General features: G+C 43.7%; 1 protein-coding gene across 4 annotated transcripts in view; it reads right to left on the reverse strand.

Moving 5' to 3' along the window:
* SMURF1 (SMAD specific E3 ubiquitin protein ligase 1) overlaps positions 1–17,159 on the reverse strand; it is a 104,365-nt gene that overhangs the window by 9,492 nt on the left and 77,714 nt on the right. For 2 of the 4 annotated variants that reach the window (XM_074313459.1, XM_074313460.1), the window contains exons 7-14: positions 16,653–16,894; positions 15,794–15,878; positions 15,120–15,197; positions 14,052–14,198; positions 12,794–12,992; positions 11,060–11,163; positions 3,049–3,163; positions 1,640–1,818 (exon numbers count right to left, since the gene is read on the reverse strand). In XM_074313459.1, coding sequence (XP_074169560.1) covers positions 1,640–1,818; positions 3,049–3,163; positions 11,060–11,163; positions 12,794–12,992; positions 14,052–14,198; positions 15,120–15,197; positions 15,794–15,878; positions 16,653–16,894 — 1,149 coding nt within the window. The remainder of the gene's footprint in view (positions 1–1,639; positions 1,819–3,048; positions 3,164–11,059; positions 11,164–12,793; positions 12,993–14,051; positions 14,199–15,119; positions 15,198–15,793; positions 15,879–16,652; positions 16,895–17,159) is intronic. The other 2 variants (XM_074313461.1, XM_074313462.1) reach the window with 1 other exon arrangement.

Below are 17,159 nucleotides of genomic sequence, written 5' to 3' on the forward strand. Positions count from 1 at the left end.
AACAATCCAGTACGAAAAGAGAGCAAGCGAGTAGTTACTGACTGCAGACCAGAGAGGACAGGAGAGCCTCAAGTGGACACAGCTCGAGTGAGGGCAGGAGGGTGTGGGTGCTGGACGGAGCCCGGAGGCCACAGCCCCAGTTCCAGATGTGTCCCAGACTCGGTTTTCTCATTCACAGGAGGGTGACAGTACCTCTACCATTCTATGATTTTATAAGATACCTGGTTGCTTTGTAAACTGAGTCTGTGAGCAGAAAGGAGGGAATCGTGAGGAGGAACTGAGTCAAAAGTAATCAACCTGCAGGAAGCCACATTAAGAAAAAATCACTCCCCCTTTTTAAGGCAGCCTTTTCAAGTGCATCAGTTCAAACAAAGAAGCACTTGAAAATTAAAACTGGCTTTAATATGCCATATTTTTTGAAACAGAGTAAAAGATTTCCTACAGGATGGAGGCCCTAACCCCCACAGGCTACCTATTTCAAGTTGGGACATACGAAACGAGGCTAACCAGCACACAGGACACAATCGAGAGGCCTGACTCCCGTTCAGCTCATCAGCTTGTCCTTCCTTTGCCAGAGCCTGATCTGTCATTCCTGTGAAACCGGCTCCTGCACAAGGACCACGACACCTACTACACCGTAGGAACACCATGGCACTGTGCCTGCTGCTTTTACGAGAGTGTTTAGGATATTCTAAGCCAAGGTGACTAAATAGTAATTTTTTTTTTTTTAAGATTTTATTGGGGAAGGAGAACAGGACTTTATTGGGGAACAGTGTGTACTTCCAGGACTTCTTTCCAAGTCAAGTTGTTGTCCTTTCAATCTTAGTTGTGGAGGGTTTCGTTCAGCTTCAAGTTGTTGTCCTTTCAGACTTAGTTGTGGAGGGCGCAGCTCAGCTCTAGGTCCAGTTGCCGTTGCTAGTTGCAGGGGGCGCAGCCCACCATCTCTTGAGGGAGTCGAACCGGCAACCTTGTGGTTGAGAGGACGCGCTCCAGCCAACTGAGCCCTTCGGGAACTCAGCTGCAGCTCAGCTCAAAGTGCCCTGTTCAATCTTAGTTGCAGGGGGCGGAGCCCACCATCCCTTGTGGGACTTGAGGAATCGAACTGGCAACCTTGAGGTTGAGAGCCCACTGGCCCATGTGGGAATCGAACTGGCAGCCTTTGGAGTTAGGAGCACAGAGCTCCAACCGCTTGAGCCACCGGGCTGGCCCAATAGTAATTTTGTTTTGATATTTTCTTATATCCAAGCATTTGACACTAGATGCTTTGATACTAATTTTGTTTTTGATACTTTCCCTCTAGCGATTAATTGGTGATGCCTTAGAGTGTCAAAAACCCCAGGCCTGGGGTTTAATATTTGTGATCATACATTAATCATTCAAGGAAATAACAAAAGAAACTAGTCCATGAAAAGAAACTAGCCAAATATGAGGAAAATAAGTCAATTAAGTTTTTTTTTTTTTGTTAAATCTACTTTTATATTTCTGGTGGCAAACAATAGTTTGTTTATATCTCCTCCAATTTCACACCCATCTCCAAAATATATACACACGCACACACAAAACAAATGTATATGGCATATACTAAGAAGGGTGGCTACATATTAATTTTCAATTGACTGAGCAGTGAGTCGATACTTACAGAATCCACACTAAGCTCTTATGTAGTTCTGGGTCCACCGATTCCAAATCAGAGAGCTGGATGGGTTTCCCCAGTAGCTGCTTGTAGAAGGGAACTGTGAAACCCCCGTTTATGTAGTGTCCATGAAACACCGCCAGACCCATGATCCGACCCACAAAATGGAAATAAGACAAATGGTCCTGTAGGGGGCGCCAGAGAACATGAATTCATTAGCTAAATGACAGGCCAAACAAAGTGTAGCTTGGGGATTTCTCCAGCTTCTAGGGAGAACTGTCCCCCAGTCAACCAGACACTGAATCAGTTACTCACAGGCTGTACTCATGGCCAAACGAAAGAAGGTTGCTTAGTCAAAATTTTGAGCATGTCTTTTGTATAGATCGTCTGAACATTTTATTTGCTGTTAGTTCAAACACCTTTTCCTCAGAATGGCTACATAATTTATGGGACCCAGTGCAAAATGAAAATGCAGAACCCCTTATTCAAAAATTAAGAATTTCAACATGGTGACAGCAGAGAGTCAAACCAAGCACAGGTCCTTCTGAATGCCCACCCTGGAAGCTGGCCCTGCTTCTCCTTCCCATTGCACTAAAAAGAAATAAAGAGCAAGGGGCAATTCCCCTGCTTCCTCTGCCACCCCTCCCCCTGTCCCACGAGAAAGAGGAAGACAAGAAATCTAAAAAAGGAACACAGAGGAAAATAAATATGAAAATCAAATATAAGAAGAACCAACCATTCTAAAACCCAAGCTGTTCTGGTTTTTAACTAAAAAGGGAACCTCACAATTCTACATTCAGGTTGGAATCATAATCAGAGAATTAGTGAAAACCTTGTTTCCATGTTGGGAAAAGGTTTGGTCACATCTGAACGCTTGTGGTCGAGCTGGTCTGTGACATGGCCCCAGAGGCCGTGGGCCCCACGGGAAGAGTCTTACACTCACCCGCTGCCCAGCCCTGGGCCAGAAGCTCACTCTGCACTTATTTCCTCATCTCTAAAACAAGCAGCGAACAGTGTCTGCAGCAATGGCCAAAAGGCCAATTACGGAAATATTCCAATTTTGACTGGGAGGAGGATGGACTTTGTGACCCGCTCACTTCTTAGAATGACACTGTCAACATACACAGTCATCATAGCAGAGTTCCCTCAAGTGGCAATAAAACGCTTTGAGTACATGAGCAGCTCAATGTCCGCCTTGTTCTCCTTGAAAACAACATACCCAAAGGTCCCGGTCACTAGAAATACAGGGTTGAAATCATCTCTCTTTATCCAGTTCTCACTCTATTTTTCAATGTTCTAGTTACCACAGACCTTAATTTGACAGTGAATAAACCAAACATTGAGACTGAAGCTGAAAATCCACTAAAAAACTTCTCCAACTTAAATGCCCTACCTCTTTATTCAATAATACTTACAGGGTTGATTGAAGAATCTGGGTTGATTTGTAACATGTAAATATTGTCTGTAGAATATTGGAAGAGTCCATAATAGGGATTCAACATTTCATGGCACAATAAATAAAGCCACTCCCTAGGAACAAAGGAAGAAGAGAAACATTTTATATGTGTTAAAATACCAATTTAGATCTTAACAAAAGGACTGTACCGCTGTGTCCTGGAAAGCCAAACTGGTAAGAGTACCTGGCTGGGAGTGAATGTGATTTGCACAGATAGGGAAAATAAGTCTAAAGAAGTAAAAACTTGCTTCTAGTAGCATCGGAAACGGCTTTTCTGGCCAAAATGCCAACCACAACTCAAGCTGAGAAACAACGGTTGTTGACGAGAATCAGCAGCACCTTAAAAGTACAGCATTCTCAGCAGTCGGCTTGGTGTCCTTGGCCCAGCTGAGGTTTTCTCTGCTAGTTTGCAAAGATCGCAACCTCAGGCGATGAGGAACGACCGGATGGCTCAGTGGGTTAGAGCGCGAGCTCTCAACAGCAAGGTTGCCGGTTCGATTCCCACATGGGATGGTGGGCTGCGCCCCCTGCAACTAAGATTAAAAATGGCAACTGGACCTGGAGCTGAGCTGCACCCTCCACAACTAGATTGAAGGACAACGACTTGGAGCTGATGGGCCCTGGAGAAACACACTGCTCCCCAATATTCCCCAATTTAAAAAAACACAAAAAAACACACCTCAGGCGATGATGTTAATGATGTGTTAGTAACTAACAGAAGTGCAGTAAAAAGCAATATGATCCTACTTTTATTTAAAAAGCGTGTGCACACACAGACACAAAACAGAAAATCCATACGCAGAGCACAGAAAAGACAGGAAGGACTCACACTAACATGTTGACAGTAGTTAACTGCAGAATCACATTCTGGGGCATTTTCATGTTTTTCTTTTGCTTCTTTCTAGTTTTTAAGTTTCTGATCGATTGTAACATGTAATAATGTTTAAATAAGGAAAAAACATTTTGCAGTCTGGGGAGGCAAGGGTTGTTTAAAAATGTCTTTTGCCCTTCATGAAGTTTCTGTCATGTTCAATTCTTATTTTCTGCCATTAACATTTATCATTTCTATAATTTAAAAAACTAGTTTAAAGCTTAAAAATATGTTAAGAGTTTTAAAATCTGGGTGGGGTGCATAAGAATGAATTATTTTCTTAATTCCTTTGTTTGAATCATTTCCTTATTAAAAAAAACACACAAATCAGAAACGAATTTAAAAAGCACTCTAAATAGAATCTGTATGATTCGATTGCTATGTATGGCCAGGTTGTGACAAGCCCACGTATGGGACAACCTCATACAAATCCCTATGGAAGTTCTGCACATAGCTTTTTTGTTCTTTCTATTCAAACTCCTTTCAAATGGATAAATCTCATTAAGATAACAGCTTCAAATTTTCTTCTGGAATTCCTTACTCTTTCAAATAGAAAAGACAGAATTGAGAAAGAATAGGAAAGGATAAGCACAAACGCAAATATCTACGAAAATTATAAGAATAACCAAAAAATTATCAGGCCATAACAAAGTTGTGTGTTGAACTCCAAAGAACAGAAAGGAACTGCCAGAGAGATGAGATTCCAAATCTTATAAAGTCTATTGACTAGAAAGGCAAAATTTCCCAGTGATAGTACTTTGATTCATCCCTAAGTTTTGGAGTTTGAATTTGAGCAGAATCATTTTCACAAAAACTAAGGACAGGAAGTGATTAAAATGCAAGCAAACATTCTGACCAAGCCGTGGACAAGGTAAAGAGGCCTATTAGGAATGTTCTGGAAGTGTACTATCTATATAGGCAAGAGAACGGGAGTGGTCCAGAACCAAACACTGGGAAAATGAGTGTAAACTGATTCTCATCGAGCAGATAATGAATACATACATACATGTATATGTAATTTAAGTCTCTCCCTCATGTCTATATAGGTATGATCCCATTTAGACCTGGGGTAGAATCTGAGAGCTGAAATAACAATGCAAGATCAAACTGGACGTGGCAGAACAAGGATTCACAGCTTTTTCCATTACAGCACCATGTCAATCCAGGGAGCTACACGAACATTTATCTGCACGTGGAAGACTTGATAAGTGGAAAATGCACAAGAACACAACTCCTTCCAAACCCAGCCAAGCTATTCGCATGCGTGCCTAGGAATACAGAATACCAGCCATGCAAAGGAATAATGGTAAATTGAAACAGTTTGCGATACTGAACTCTAGAGACATCTTGAGACTACAGGAAGGAAATAGCACAGACGAGAAAGTAGTGATTTGATTTGAATTGTTCGGACAAATATGAATGACTAAGTGGCAAGATTCTCATCTAAAAAGGGGGACAGAGAGCCTAAGCCTCTTGTCAGGAAATGGAATTAATGTTATCAAGAGCATACAGAGAAGTTACATTTGCCACAAGAAAGATGATTTCTAGAATCAAGAGGGAGAAGATCAAGGAAGAAACTTGGAACAACTGTGAAAGGAAAATATTTCCTGTGGGGAGGCAATACCAATGCGAACTCAGGAAAATGCAGGCTCTTCCGGACACTTATTCAGAGGGAGTCAAGGACAAGTTGGAGGTGGGAGGGTGAGATAAAGGAAGAGAAAGGGAAGGAATCAGTGGGATGGTTCTGTCCTAGGACCAGAGGGCATATGGTGACTTTCTTTTATTTATTTATAATTTAATTCAATTTTTTATATTAGTTTCAGGTGTACGGAACAACATAATTAGACACACCCCTCACAAAATTATAACCCCCCCAAGTCTACTACGCCTCTGACATCATATATAGCTGTTACAATTCCCATGACTATATTCCCTGTGCTGTACTACTTTACATCCTGTGACCATATATATATATATATATATATATATATATATATATATATATATACACTGTGTTTCCCTGAAAATAAGACCTAGGTGGACCATCAGCTCTAATGCGTCTTTTGGAGCAAAAATTAATATAAGACCCGGTATTACATTATATTAATTATATTATATTATAAGACCCGGTCTTATATTATGCTAAAATAAGACCGGGTCTTATATTAATTTTTGCTCCATTAGAGCTGATGGTCCAGCTAGGTCTTATTTTTGGGGAAACACGGTATATATTAATATATAGATATAGATATGACTATATCTATCTATCTATCTATACACATATACTTTCTTCTTTTTAATTCTTTTCTTTTGGCTGCTGAAATATCCCAACTCTATCCAGAAGCTGAATAAGACCTCATTATAATGCATATCAGAACATAATTTTGCTTGGAAAAACTGCTGTAGGGCTGACAATTTGCCTGTTTTCTAAATTGTGAAGGTATGAGGCTCTCCTATCCAGACTCCCTGACAGGGCCACTATTACACATCTTCTTGGGTCCTTCTTTGCAGCATCTACCAGTCTTATGGTTTTATACTTACTTGTGTAAGTCTTTGACTGATGCCCGTACCTCATCAGACTGAGAACTCCTTTACATGGGGCATGTGGAGGGTAAAGGGGACAGAGAACGTGTAACTTTGCTCACAGCCATATCCCTACTAGTGCCTAGTAGGGATGTGGTAAAGGCTCAATATTTAAGTTAATGAACAAATACGATTCTTACAAGGGCATACAAATTATAGGGGTATTCTCCTTTAAGAAGATTTGGTCATGTGATAGACACATTATTTTAATTCTTTCATTTTATATTTTCTTACAATGGAATTCAGTGAATAAATATGCTATGGTGATTTGAAAAAGTGTTGAAGCACTGGAAGAGAAGTTGAGGAAATCTCCCACAAGAAGTGTGGGGGGAAAACAGCAAAGACGGAAGATAAAAGCGATGAGAGACATAAAGGATCAACCTAAGGAATCCAAAATCCGAGTTAACAGGTGTTTCAGAAAGACCAGAGCAAGGACATGGGGGAGAAGAAATGACTGAAAAGTAAAACTCATTCATTCGGCAGATGTTTATCGAGATGAGCGCTCGCATGTGTTAGCTGCTCTGTCGAGAACTGGGTACTCAGCCTCCACGGACACAGAGTTCCTGACCGCAGGCTGTGTGCCCGCTGGAGACGCAGGCAGAGGGAGAAAGCTCACCCAGCACACCGCGCCAGGCGGGTTAGAGCCTGGGGTGACCTGAGTGAACCGATGGGACAAGCTGTGTGACACTGTGGGGATGATTTCTAGGCAGAGGGACACACCTTCTGTGCACCAGGCGGCAGGAGTGGGGGGGAGAGGCAGAGGCAACGGCCAAGCAGTGTGGGGCAGGCGGGTGCAGGCAGCCCTGCAGGGCAGTCAGGTGGGAAGGGAAGCCTCTGGGGGCTCAGGAACAGGGGAGAGACTCAGCGGAGTTTTTAGAAAGGTCATTCTGGATGCAACAGCCTGTTGAGACAAGGGAGAAAGTAGGAAGGTAAGTGAAGCAATCAAGAGCCAGACAGAGGGGAGGGAAGAGGAGGGGGCAGGACTCTCTTCTGAGGGTAGAGCTGCGAGGACCACGCGCTGGACTGGTGCTGAGCCAGAGGAACTAAGTGGGGCCATTAGTGAGGTGGGAAAAACTAGGGAGGAGCTGGTATGAGAGAGCAAGCCAGAAATTTTGGACTGTTAAGTGGACGATGCTTTAAAAATATCCAAGGAGGAATGAGAGGCAGTTGGATAAACAAGTGTGGGGCTGAGGGGAGAGGAGTGAGCAGGAGGGATACCTCTGAGTGTCCTCAGCACGGAGCCAGGGACCTCGGCACGTCCACCCAGGGGTGCAGAGGAGTACTCGGCCCAGGACCCAGCTCGGAGGCATGCCAGTGCTCAGACGTAAGGAAGAGGGAAGTGCCAGCAAGGGGAGCTGGGGGCGAGCCAGGGGAAGACCAGGAGTGTGGGGTCCTAGGAACCAAGTGCAGACAGTGTTTCGAGAAGCAGGGAGAGACCAACTACACCAAGTACTGCTGACAGACTAGGCCACAGACGGAGGAGGCAGCACTGGGCTTGGTGAGATGCAGGTCACGGTCACCCTGACCACACGGGCTTCAAAGGGCGTGGAATGGAGTCAAGAGAAAGTGAGGGATGTGGAGACAGGAACAGGGGTGCTCACAACTCTTCTGATGGGTTTTGCTATAAAGAGAACGGAGAAACAGGGCAATGACTAAGAGTTAAGCATTCTTGAACACATTTGTGTCTGTCCTGGAATTTCTAATTGCCTTTCTTTTTACTTTATTTGCCTTTATTGCCTCCTTAAAACTTAGACAGGAAAGGGATGCAGTGTCCAGGGAAGTTGTGGGGGCATGTTTGTTTAAGGAGGGAGTTGTTGAAACACATTTGTATATTTGTATGTGGTGAGATTGACCCACGAAAAAAGGACATTTTGATGAAATGAGATAGATGTGAAGTAACATAGAAGCCAGAGGCCTGGGGTGCCTCATGCAAGGCGCGGGTCGCTCTGCTTCAGAAACACGCACGGGCACCTCCGGATCACGGCAGGAAAGGCCGAGCCATGGTTGCAGATACAGGCAGACTGGGTATTGGTGGGGCTGAGCAAAGACTTCAGATTGCTTCCGCCTCCTCAGTTAAGTAGGAAGCAAAGTCAGCAGCTAGGTGGAAGCGAGGCTAGAATCTGAGAAAGAACAGGAGGGGTGACAAGAGAACTGATACCTTGCGGTTTGTGGCCATCAGTGCAGAGAAAGACCAGCAGTGTGGAAGTACGTTTGCCCCTCGTCACACTGAGCTGCTCAGGTGAGGCGCAGAGCCACCTACGATGGGTTTATGCAGAGCGGGGGTTTTGCCAGGTAAGTGCAGCATATGGCAAGAGGAGCGGGTGCTGAGCAGAGGTGCCGGGAGTGATTATGGTGCGATTACGAGTAAGGAGGAAGTGAGGACAGGAGGCGGTGGAAAACAGAAAAAGGTGGTCGAGTCTATGGATGCTGGGTGCTCCTGGATAGGGCCAAGTCACGTGTGGTGGAGAAGTGACGAAAACCAGACTGTCACCAGACCATTGTTCAGTGACACTGGGTGCGGGGAGATAGGACAGCAATGCCTTCAAAGTTCTGAATGGAAATCATTTTCTTCCCGGAATCTATAAAAAGCCAAACTATCACTCAAAATGTAAATTAAAAGATATTTTCAGACATAGGATCTTGGAAAATTCACCTCCCACACCATCCTCTCTAAGAAAGGTACTTGAAGATATACTGTAGTAACAGAAGGTCATAGAGGAAGAAACGAGGACGGTATGGGATTCACAAAACACAGCTCTGACCCAGGAAAGCAGCGAAGTCCCATGATGACAACTGTGCAAAAGGCCTGGAGAATCATCAGGCAGATGGGACAGTCTCCACGAGGGAGATCTGGTGGGGGATGGGGGAAAGGTGATGGCAAAAGTAATTTAATGGGGCGATAGAGACAAAACCTAGTTTAAAAAGGAGAAATTCTTCGAAAAACTTGTTCAAAAGGGTAAAATAAATTATAGACTACCAGGGAATATTTACATTGCCACAACAGTATAAACAATGTATTGGTTTTCAACTCTTAAAAACAATAGGCAAGGGGGCCGGATGGCTCAGTTGGTTAGAGTGCGAGCTCTGAACAACAGGGTTGCCGGTTTGATTCCCATATGGGCCAGTGAGTGAGCTGTGTCCTCCACAACTAGATTGAAGACAATGAGCTGCCGGCTGGAGGGGCAGCCGGATGGTTCAGTTGGTTGGAGTGCGAGCTCTTAAGAACAAGGTTGCTGGTTCAATTCCCACATAGGATGGTGGACTGCACCCCCTACAACTAAAGATTGAAAATGGCAACTGGACTTGGAGCTGAGCGGCCCTGGAGAAACACACTGTTCCCCAATATTCCCCAATTAAAAAAAAAAAAAAAAGTAAAAAAAAAAAAAAAAGGCAGACAAGCATAGGAGACTTGCTTAATTTTAGATACAGAACAGAATATAAATCTTCAACCTTGACGATACACAAGTAATATTACAGATGACAGAATGTCAGAGGGAAACCGAAGGAATGCAGAAGGGGAAGTCACGAGTATTATTACCCTTTTCTTATGAAAAAGAGAGGACAAGAGGTAATGTCTCCAGTGGACCAACCAGAAAATAATGGTGAAAACACCTTACGCAAAGTCACAAAGACTATGATAGGAGATCTAAACATCCTGACATTACTAAACTGGGAAGTGAGAGTCTTAAATTAGACCCTCACCACAACCATTATTCAGTCTGTCTGTGTCTATGACCATAAATCATGAAATCAATAGATAATATCTAAATTTAATCGATTTGATGATAGAAAGATACCTATTAGAAGGAACAGTTAAAAGAGCAAAAACGCAGTTATGTCGAAGGTGAAAAGATGTAGGACAGGAAATACCGTGTTTTCCTGAAAATAAGACCTAGCCAGACCATCAGCTCTAATGCATCTTTTGGAGCAAAAATTAGTATAAAGACCCGGTCTTGTATTAAAATAAGACCGGGTCTTATGTATATCAATTTTTGCTCCAAAAGACTTATTAGAGCTGATGGTCCGGCTAGGTCTGATTTTTGGGGAAACACGGTAGTAGCTTTTCATTATTATATTCTATTTAAAAAATCATTTGCATGAATTATTTTGAACAAAATTCCTTTGACATGAATGCAACTTACATGCCCAGCGCCCACGCCCGGAAATCCTCTAATGAGACAAGCAAGGCCGCCTCCCTGATTAATTTCAGGAGCAGGTCCTTCAGGGTTCAGGTTCAGTCATGTCAGATGAAGAAGGGGGAAAGTTTAAAAGTTTAATTCTCGCTTTACACAACGGAAATTAATGGTGAGGACCACGTACATTCCGATAGGTTATGGCAAGATGCTAGTGTGCATATGCTCTCAGGTTTTCTAATTCTAAGAAAGCTCACTGAAGGCAACGTTTCAAGTCCTGACTGTTCCAAGACAAGCACCAGAAAGTGACAACTTCTCTCTGTAAGTATCACATTTATGCTAAAGTCTGTGCAGCGGAAAGGGTGAATAAATTAGCACCTCACCTTGCCACTCCACCATAATCCAAACCTTCTTCCCCACGAAATTTCACCATTAGTCGTTTTTTCAAGTCTTTCGGTCGCATCTTCATTATCTGGCGATAAGACTCCTACGTATGAAAATTACAGTTTCAGAGAAGAACTTTTCTTATTCTTCAAGTTATAAAAAGATGAAAAGTTACTGATAATGGAGCCAGATTCAACGTAAGCATTCATTCAAATCTGAGTTCTATCTGGCCCCTGTGCAGAATGTTTATTTGGCTTCTAGTACATTCTGCTTCCACCACCTTTTCTCCCACTGTTTCTCGCTCAGAAAGCACAACAAAACAAACATGTGCCAGATAATACTGTACCTAAAGGAAACACATATTCACTTTTCAGCACAACCACTAGTGACTTAAGAACAAATGTCCTCAGCAGACTGGACTTTCTCTACACAAATTAATTTCAATGTCTACTATAAACACTTTATATATTTTAACTCAAATGAAGATGTCACTAGAAAGTCTGAATATTAAAAGAATTCTGAGCCTGTTTTTACATCTCAAGTGAAAAATCACATGACTCTCACTGAGTCAAAAAGCAAAGAAGGGTTTACGTGTGATAAAGTAGCTCATCCAAAACATAGAAAACCTGTGGTCAGCCTGATATTCCCTCACAGTCAGCATTTGAGTGGGACTAGCTAAGTGTTTGTAGATATGTTCAGTGATAAGGCACTTACGAATCTTTTCATGCTTTAAATTTAATGTAATTCAAACTCTACCATCCCAAGTGGGAAAGAGGAGGTTGAGTGGAAATGATCCAGCAGCAAAACGTCAATAATTCAGCTCTTTTCTAACCCTGGCAACCATTTAAGATGCTCAGTGGGCAAAAGTGGGCACTTCAGCTGACCCACTCGTCCAACAGTGGCTGCGCACCAGCATCAAGCTCAGCCCTGGGCACTTCTTTGGTGCCCTCCGCTGTTCTCGAGGCGCTGGGCTCCCTGCAGTGGCCTCTGCGGCCTCTCGGGCTGCAGCCCAGCGGGAATGTGTTCAGTTCTCACCCTGTCTCATTTGGTCACGTCTGCCAGTGATTCCACAAGGCAGGTGGGCTATGGCCCAAACACAGGTGAGATGCCATCTTATGATCATCTTCCTTGAGAAAAGGGCCCTGTCTACAAGAGGGCCCTGCCTATTTAGGGACCCTGATCCTGCCAGGGGGCTGGATAAGGGACAGAGCCCTTCCCAGGAGCCATCTGATCTTCCTATTTCCAGAAGAGACAACAAGGTGGCTACTCGGCCACTCAGCGTCTCTGAGGAGGCAGTGCCATTGGACCAAGTTCCATACGAGGCCATAGCAGGAGTGACTGGTGCAGACCACAGAGATATATAAAGTGTGTAATGCGGAAAGCGGGTTACAATGCTCAGTTCCTCTTTCTGCATAATTCTCTAGATTTTCACCTCAAAAGTCATCTCAGTTTTTACACTGTTATCACAGGAGGAAATGCAGGTTCCTCTTTCTACATGGGCACTGCTCCTGATAAATGCCTGCATTTTACGGAGTAATAAAATCAATACCTGAAACAGCAACCAGAAAGAGGAACTTGCTGAAATGCAGAAATCGCTTGCACAGCAGTCCCCTGAGAGCACCCCCTTAAAACCAAGGAGGTTACTGGGGGGCCATTCCTTTGGCTGAATTGCCCTGTTTACTAACATGGATGCAGAGACTGTGCCTGATTGTTAGTTGCACTCAATTGCATACCTCAAATATTTCTTCTCTGGACACTTCGATGCGGCAATGACCGGCCTGGGGTTGCTGAAGTGAAAGTTCGTGTCTGAGGACCTTCAGTTTCTGGACTAAATCCCTTTCGTATCTTTGGGCGGGAAGCTCCTCATCTTCCACAGAGCCCTCACTGGGCAATGGCAGCGGCTGGCTGGGCTCCTTTAGTTGGCACTGGTGACTTGAAAAGGACAGAAGCATCAAAGTCACTCCACAAGCAGTGGCCAAGGGAGCTGCAAGCAATGCCTCCCATACCAAGGGACCAAAAAGAGAGTTCATTACACAGAACTTCAAGCAGACACTTTTTCTCTGATGCCGTGGCCGTGTACACATTGCTGGTGGCCACCATTAGCCTAAATATAGGTCTCACACACAACAAAGGAGCTATCCTACTTCCAAGCAACAGCGTAGCTGATATATTACCATCGCTATAAATAAAGACAGCAACTGCTGTCATTTGTCATGCATCTAGCATGACACTGATCAACACACTCGTAGATGTGCCTTGGCAGTTAGAATTCAATGGAGTCGATGTGAAACATTTTTCAAGCAGATTATAGTGGAGGTGGGCAATATGCACAAGAGCAGACTACTCAAGTGAAATCTAATGGTCGCCATTCATTTTCAGAACCAAATGATATCTAAGCCCATCCATTAAAAGCAAAATTCCATAAAATAAAAGGACTAGGACTAGTAGAGAGACAAAGTGGCATTTGTCTTGTTCATGTTTTGCCACTGATGTCGGTTGTCAATGGGAAGAGCCACATGGGCTCTTACGTTCTAAGAACACAAGAAGCCTGGAACACTGGACGTGGGAGCCAAGATAATTCCGTTATCTGGAAGGACGAGCACAGGAAAAGGCTCCTGCAAGTGGAACTATCGACTGTGGCAGCCCTTCTAGACAGTGATGAAAACCTCATTTTACTGCTTCTCACTCTAAGGGCCGTGCATTTCATCACAGCGCACATGTGGAAGCTTTGGAAATGAACCTGCATAATATTGCCATCGTGGTGAATTTCATTTTGGCTGCAAGAAAAGGGTGGCAACAATGTGGCTTCAATGCTGCTTGTGGTTAACTTGAGAGTTTAAAACATGCAACTGTCCATCAAATATTTATCATATTTTGCTTTTGCTTATTCTCCACTAACAAACAATGCAGTAGATAAATTCAGAAAAATAATAATAGAAGACATTCAATGATAAATGGAAGAGGTCAACAAAAATTTTGTAAAAGTCTTACTTCATGATGTGGTGTAACCTTGGGTCTGTAAACTGGGTTGTTCGGTTATTATGATCTACAAAATATATTCTCCCGGAAACTGTACTTCTGACTTCCCAACCTGGTGGCAGTGGTCCAAGTTCATCACAGTTCACGCTGTTAAGGTCTCTACCAAACAGAAGACACAGAGAGGTTTGTCCGGAGGCATAAGACCAGAACTTCAGCGAGAGGAGCCACAGGAGCCCATTAGTAGTGCGGCTGTGTCCCAGTTCTAACTGACAGTCCCGGTGCTACTTACGCCAAACTCCCTGAGGCTGGGTCGCTGTGCTGCAAGTGACAGCAAAATCCTACAGATAAAAAGGCAACTTTCGGAGCCTATAACCAGGACAGGGAACATGGTCTACTTGGGGAATATCCTTTCTTATACCTGAGATGGCCAAAGAGTAGGAAGCACCTATATTGCCGGAAAACTATCTGAATTCGCAGGTTAAATGAAATGCTCAAGAGAAGTTCAATGAAATGCTCAAGGTCAGAGAAGTTGCTTCGTTGAAAAGCCCCCAGACAGCCAAGTCTTTTAAAGCTGATGGGGATGGATTAACATGCATTTGAAATCTCACAATTCTAAACAGCTATACCGGGAAGAGTCACTCTCAGTTTTTCCTTGGCTTTGTTAAGAAAGTGTTTCTCATTCCAACCTCTTGATTAATTACTTCAGTATAATCCAGTCATATGGGAGCACAGCATTACTGACCAGGAGGCTTTTCCAATTAGCACAAATGACTGATATTTCTTGTGGTGGCTACCACAGAGACACCTCATCCATTTGCAGGTAATGTCCATTCTAACTATGAAAGTGAATCGTAAATTCAACATAGACTTGAAAAATCAAAGACAGGAAGCTTGTTCCCAGATAAAGAAAATTATGAATGAAAAGGAAATGAGCATTACTAAATAAATGTTATTAGGTAGTAATGCTATTCTAAAACAAACCAAAAAACTTTAAAAAGGCAAAGCAAAGAAAAACAAACAAACAAACAAACAAACAAAGAAACATAACTCTGTTACGGGTGGGGCGGGGGTCTCTCTGACCTGGGCTCAGATGTATGGCCTTGTAGAAGGAATTCGTATAGAAAAGCTTCATCTCCCCCAGGAATGGTCCCCAAGGGACTGAGGCAATAGGGACAGTAAAGTAGAAGAGAGAAAGGGTGATAGTCTTTATATTTCCTTTTTAACTCTTTATTATGGAAACTTTTAAGCATATAAAAAATAGAGAGAGACCATAATGAATAACCAACTTCAATAATTATCAAGTCATTGTCAACCTGTTTTAAATACATCCCTATTCACTGCCCCCACAACAATTATTTGAAGCAAATCCCATACATCCTATCACTTGTTCCATCAGTATTTTTAGTTTAAAATGAGAGCAACACAGCTTGAAGGGTTTATTGGCTTTTCAAGCCAGGGCACATTGGATTTAATCTAGGTGTGAGGGCCTTTTTTTGGTTATGAGATTTGATTTCAAGATACAGGACTGTTTTCTAAAGGCCCGTTGTGCTCCCCAGCAGCTGCCGATTTACCACGTGGAGGGTCTGGAGGTGGCAGCAGAGCTGGGACCCTCACCCAGGGAGCCCGAGTCCAGGACCCCGAGACGACATCCTCTTTGAGCTGCCACTCTTCTAACCTAAAGGGCTCTCTCATCCAGTCAGGGGATCCAGGCAACTGCTGGAAAACCGGCTTCGGTGCGCATGGGAGAAACCTACCTTGGTATCCTGGGGTCGTGCCACGTGCTAACTCCAGTCTGTGTGTGCAAAAAGTAAACTTGCCCCTGCACTGTTGTTCTTTGTTCTGTGTAAGAAATTGGGGGTGGGGGGAGATGGTGGTGGACACAATTAATTAGGTAAAATTCAGTTCCAAGGGGAGTTTTCAACCAATCCTCCAAGCACAAAGTCTAAGCTTGCTTTCAACATTCTTTAAAATTATCAAGAATTTGAAAGGGCAGTGGTTAACTTTTGCCCGACTTCCTCACATCACAAGCCGTATGCAAATGCTGGGGCCTGTCTTCCTTTCTCCTCTTCACACCTGGAGAGGCGTGTTCTCCTTACTGGGCCACAGCCCTGGATGACATGCTGTTTATGTATCCAGTACCTAGGAGTGACCTTACCTTGACCTCTGTTACCTCCATATGCTCTTACTTCTGGTATGATCTGCCATATCTCAATTATATTCCATCTTTCCTTAGGTTCTCCCTGTGATTGTCAAGTGATCCCTTTTTTTCACTCTTACCCCATACTGTCCTTTCCACATTCAAATCACAGAGCATTACAAATACCCTCATCTAGCCCACGTACCATCTTGATTTCCTTTGGTACTCATTTGCCTAAAATTTTCTAACAATTGCTAAACTGGGAGATTGGGGCAATTGCTGACAAATTCGTGACAAGCAAGATTTATCACCATCTTTTCCCAGTTGTCTTTACATTGACACAACCATCATATGGCACAGCTCTGCACACATCTGCAGTTAAGGCATGTACAAGTTACTAAAAAAGGTTGAAAAAAAATCAAAGCTCTCTGGAACACAGTAGATAAAGCTCGGGAGAGCAGGGTGAATTCTCTCACCATAGCCTTCGGGCAGTTCTGGTGACTGGTGGCCATGTGGTCGGTTCTGAGGCGTCTGGAGTGACCCTCGGACCTCAGGATTTCGAAGTCGCTGTGCCTGAAGTCTTTGATCTTGACTTGGGGATTCCCCAAATCTGCAGTTCCCTCCGCCAGCAGCAGCGCCAGTGCTGTCTGTGTACGGGGCTGGCTCCTCCATGAAGCAGCTGAGCGGCCTCCCAGGCCCCGAGTCTTCACACACGGTGCTGAAACGGGGAAGAGCACAGCGCGCATGGGCACAAGGGCCGGAACTCAACGGCTCTCACAGCTGTTTACTTTGCTCTTCTCGAACAATGCCAAGTGCTTCGTTTCATAAAAATCAAACTGTCCTATTTAAATAGAAAGACTTCTGCATGAGGAACAAGTGGCCAAAAGGGAGCCATATATAAAGTGCCATCAAGGTCACCTGCGGGGCTTCATCCTCGGGTAGAGCTGAATGACTGAAAACACCAACTTCACACAATAAGGAGC

Source organism: Rhinolophus sinicus, linkage group LG10 (assembly GCF_036562045.2).
Source record: "Rhinolophus sinicus isolate RSC01 linkage group LG10, ASM3656204v1, whole genome shotgun sequence".
Taxonomy (NCBI): domain Eukaryota; kingdom Metazoa; phylum Chordata; class Mammalia; order Chiroptera; family Rhinolophidae; genus Rhinolophus; species Rhinolophus sinicus.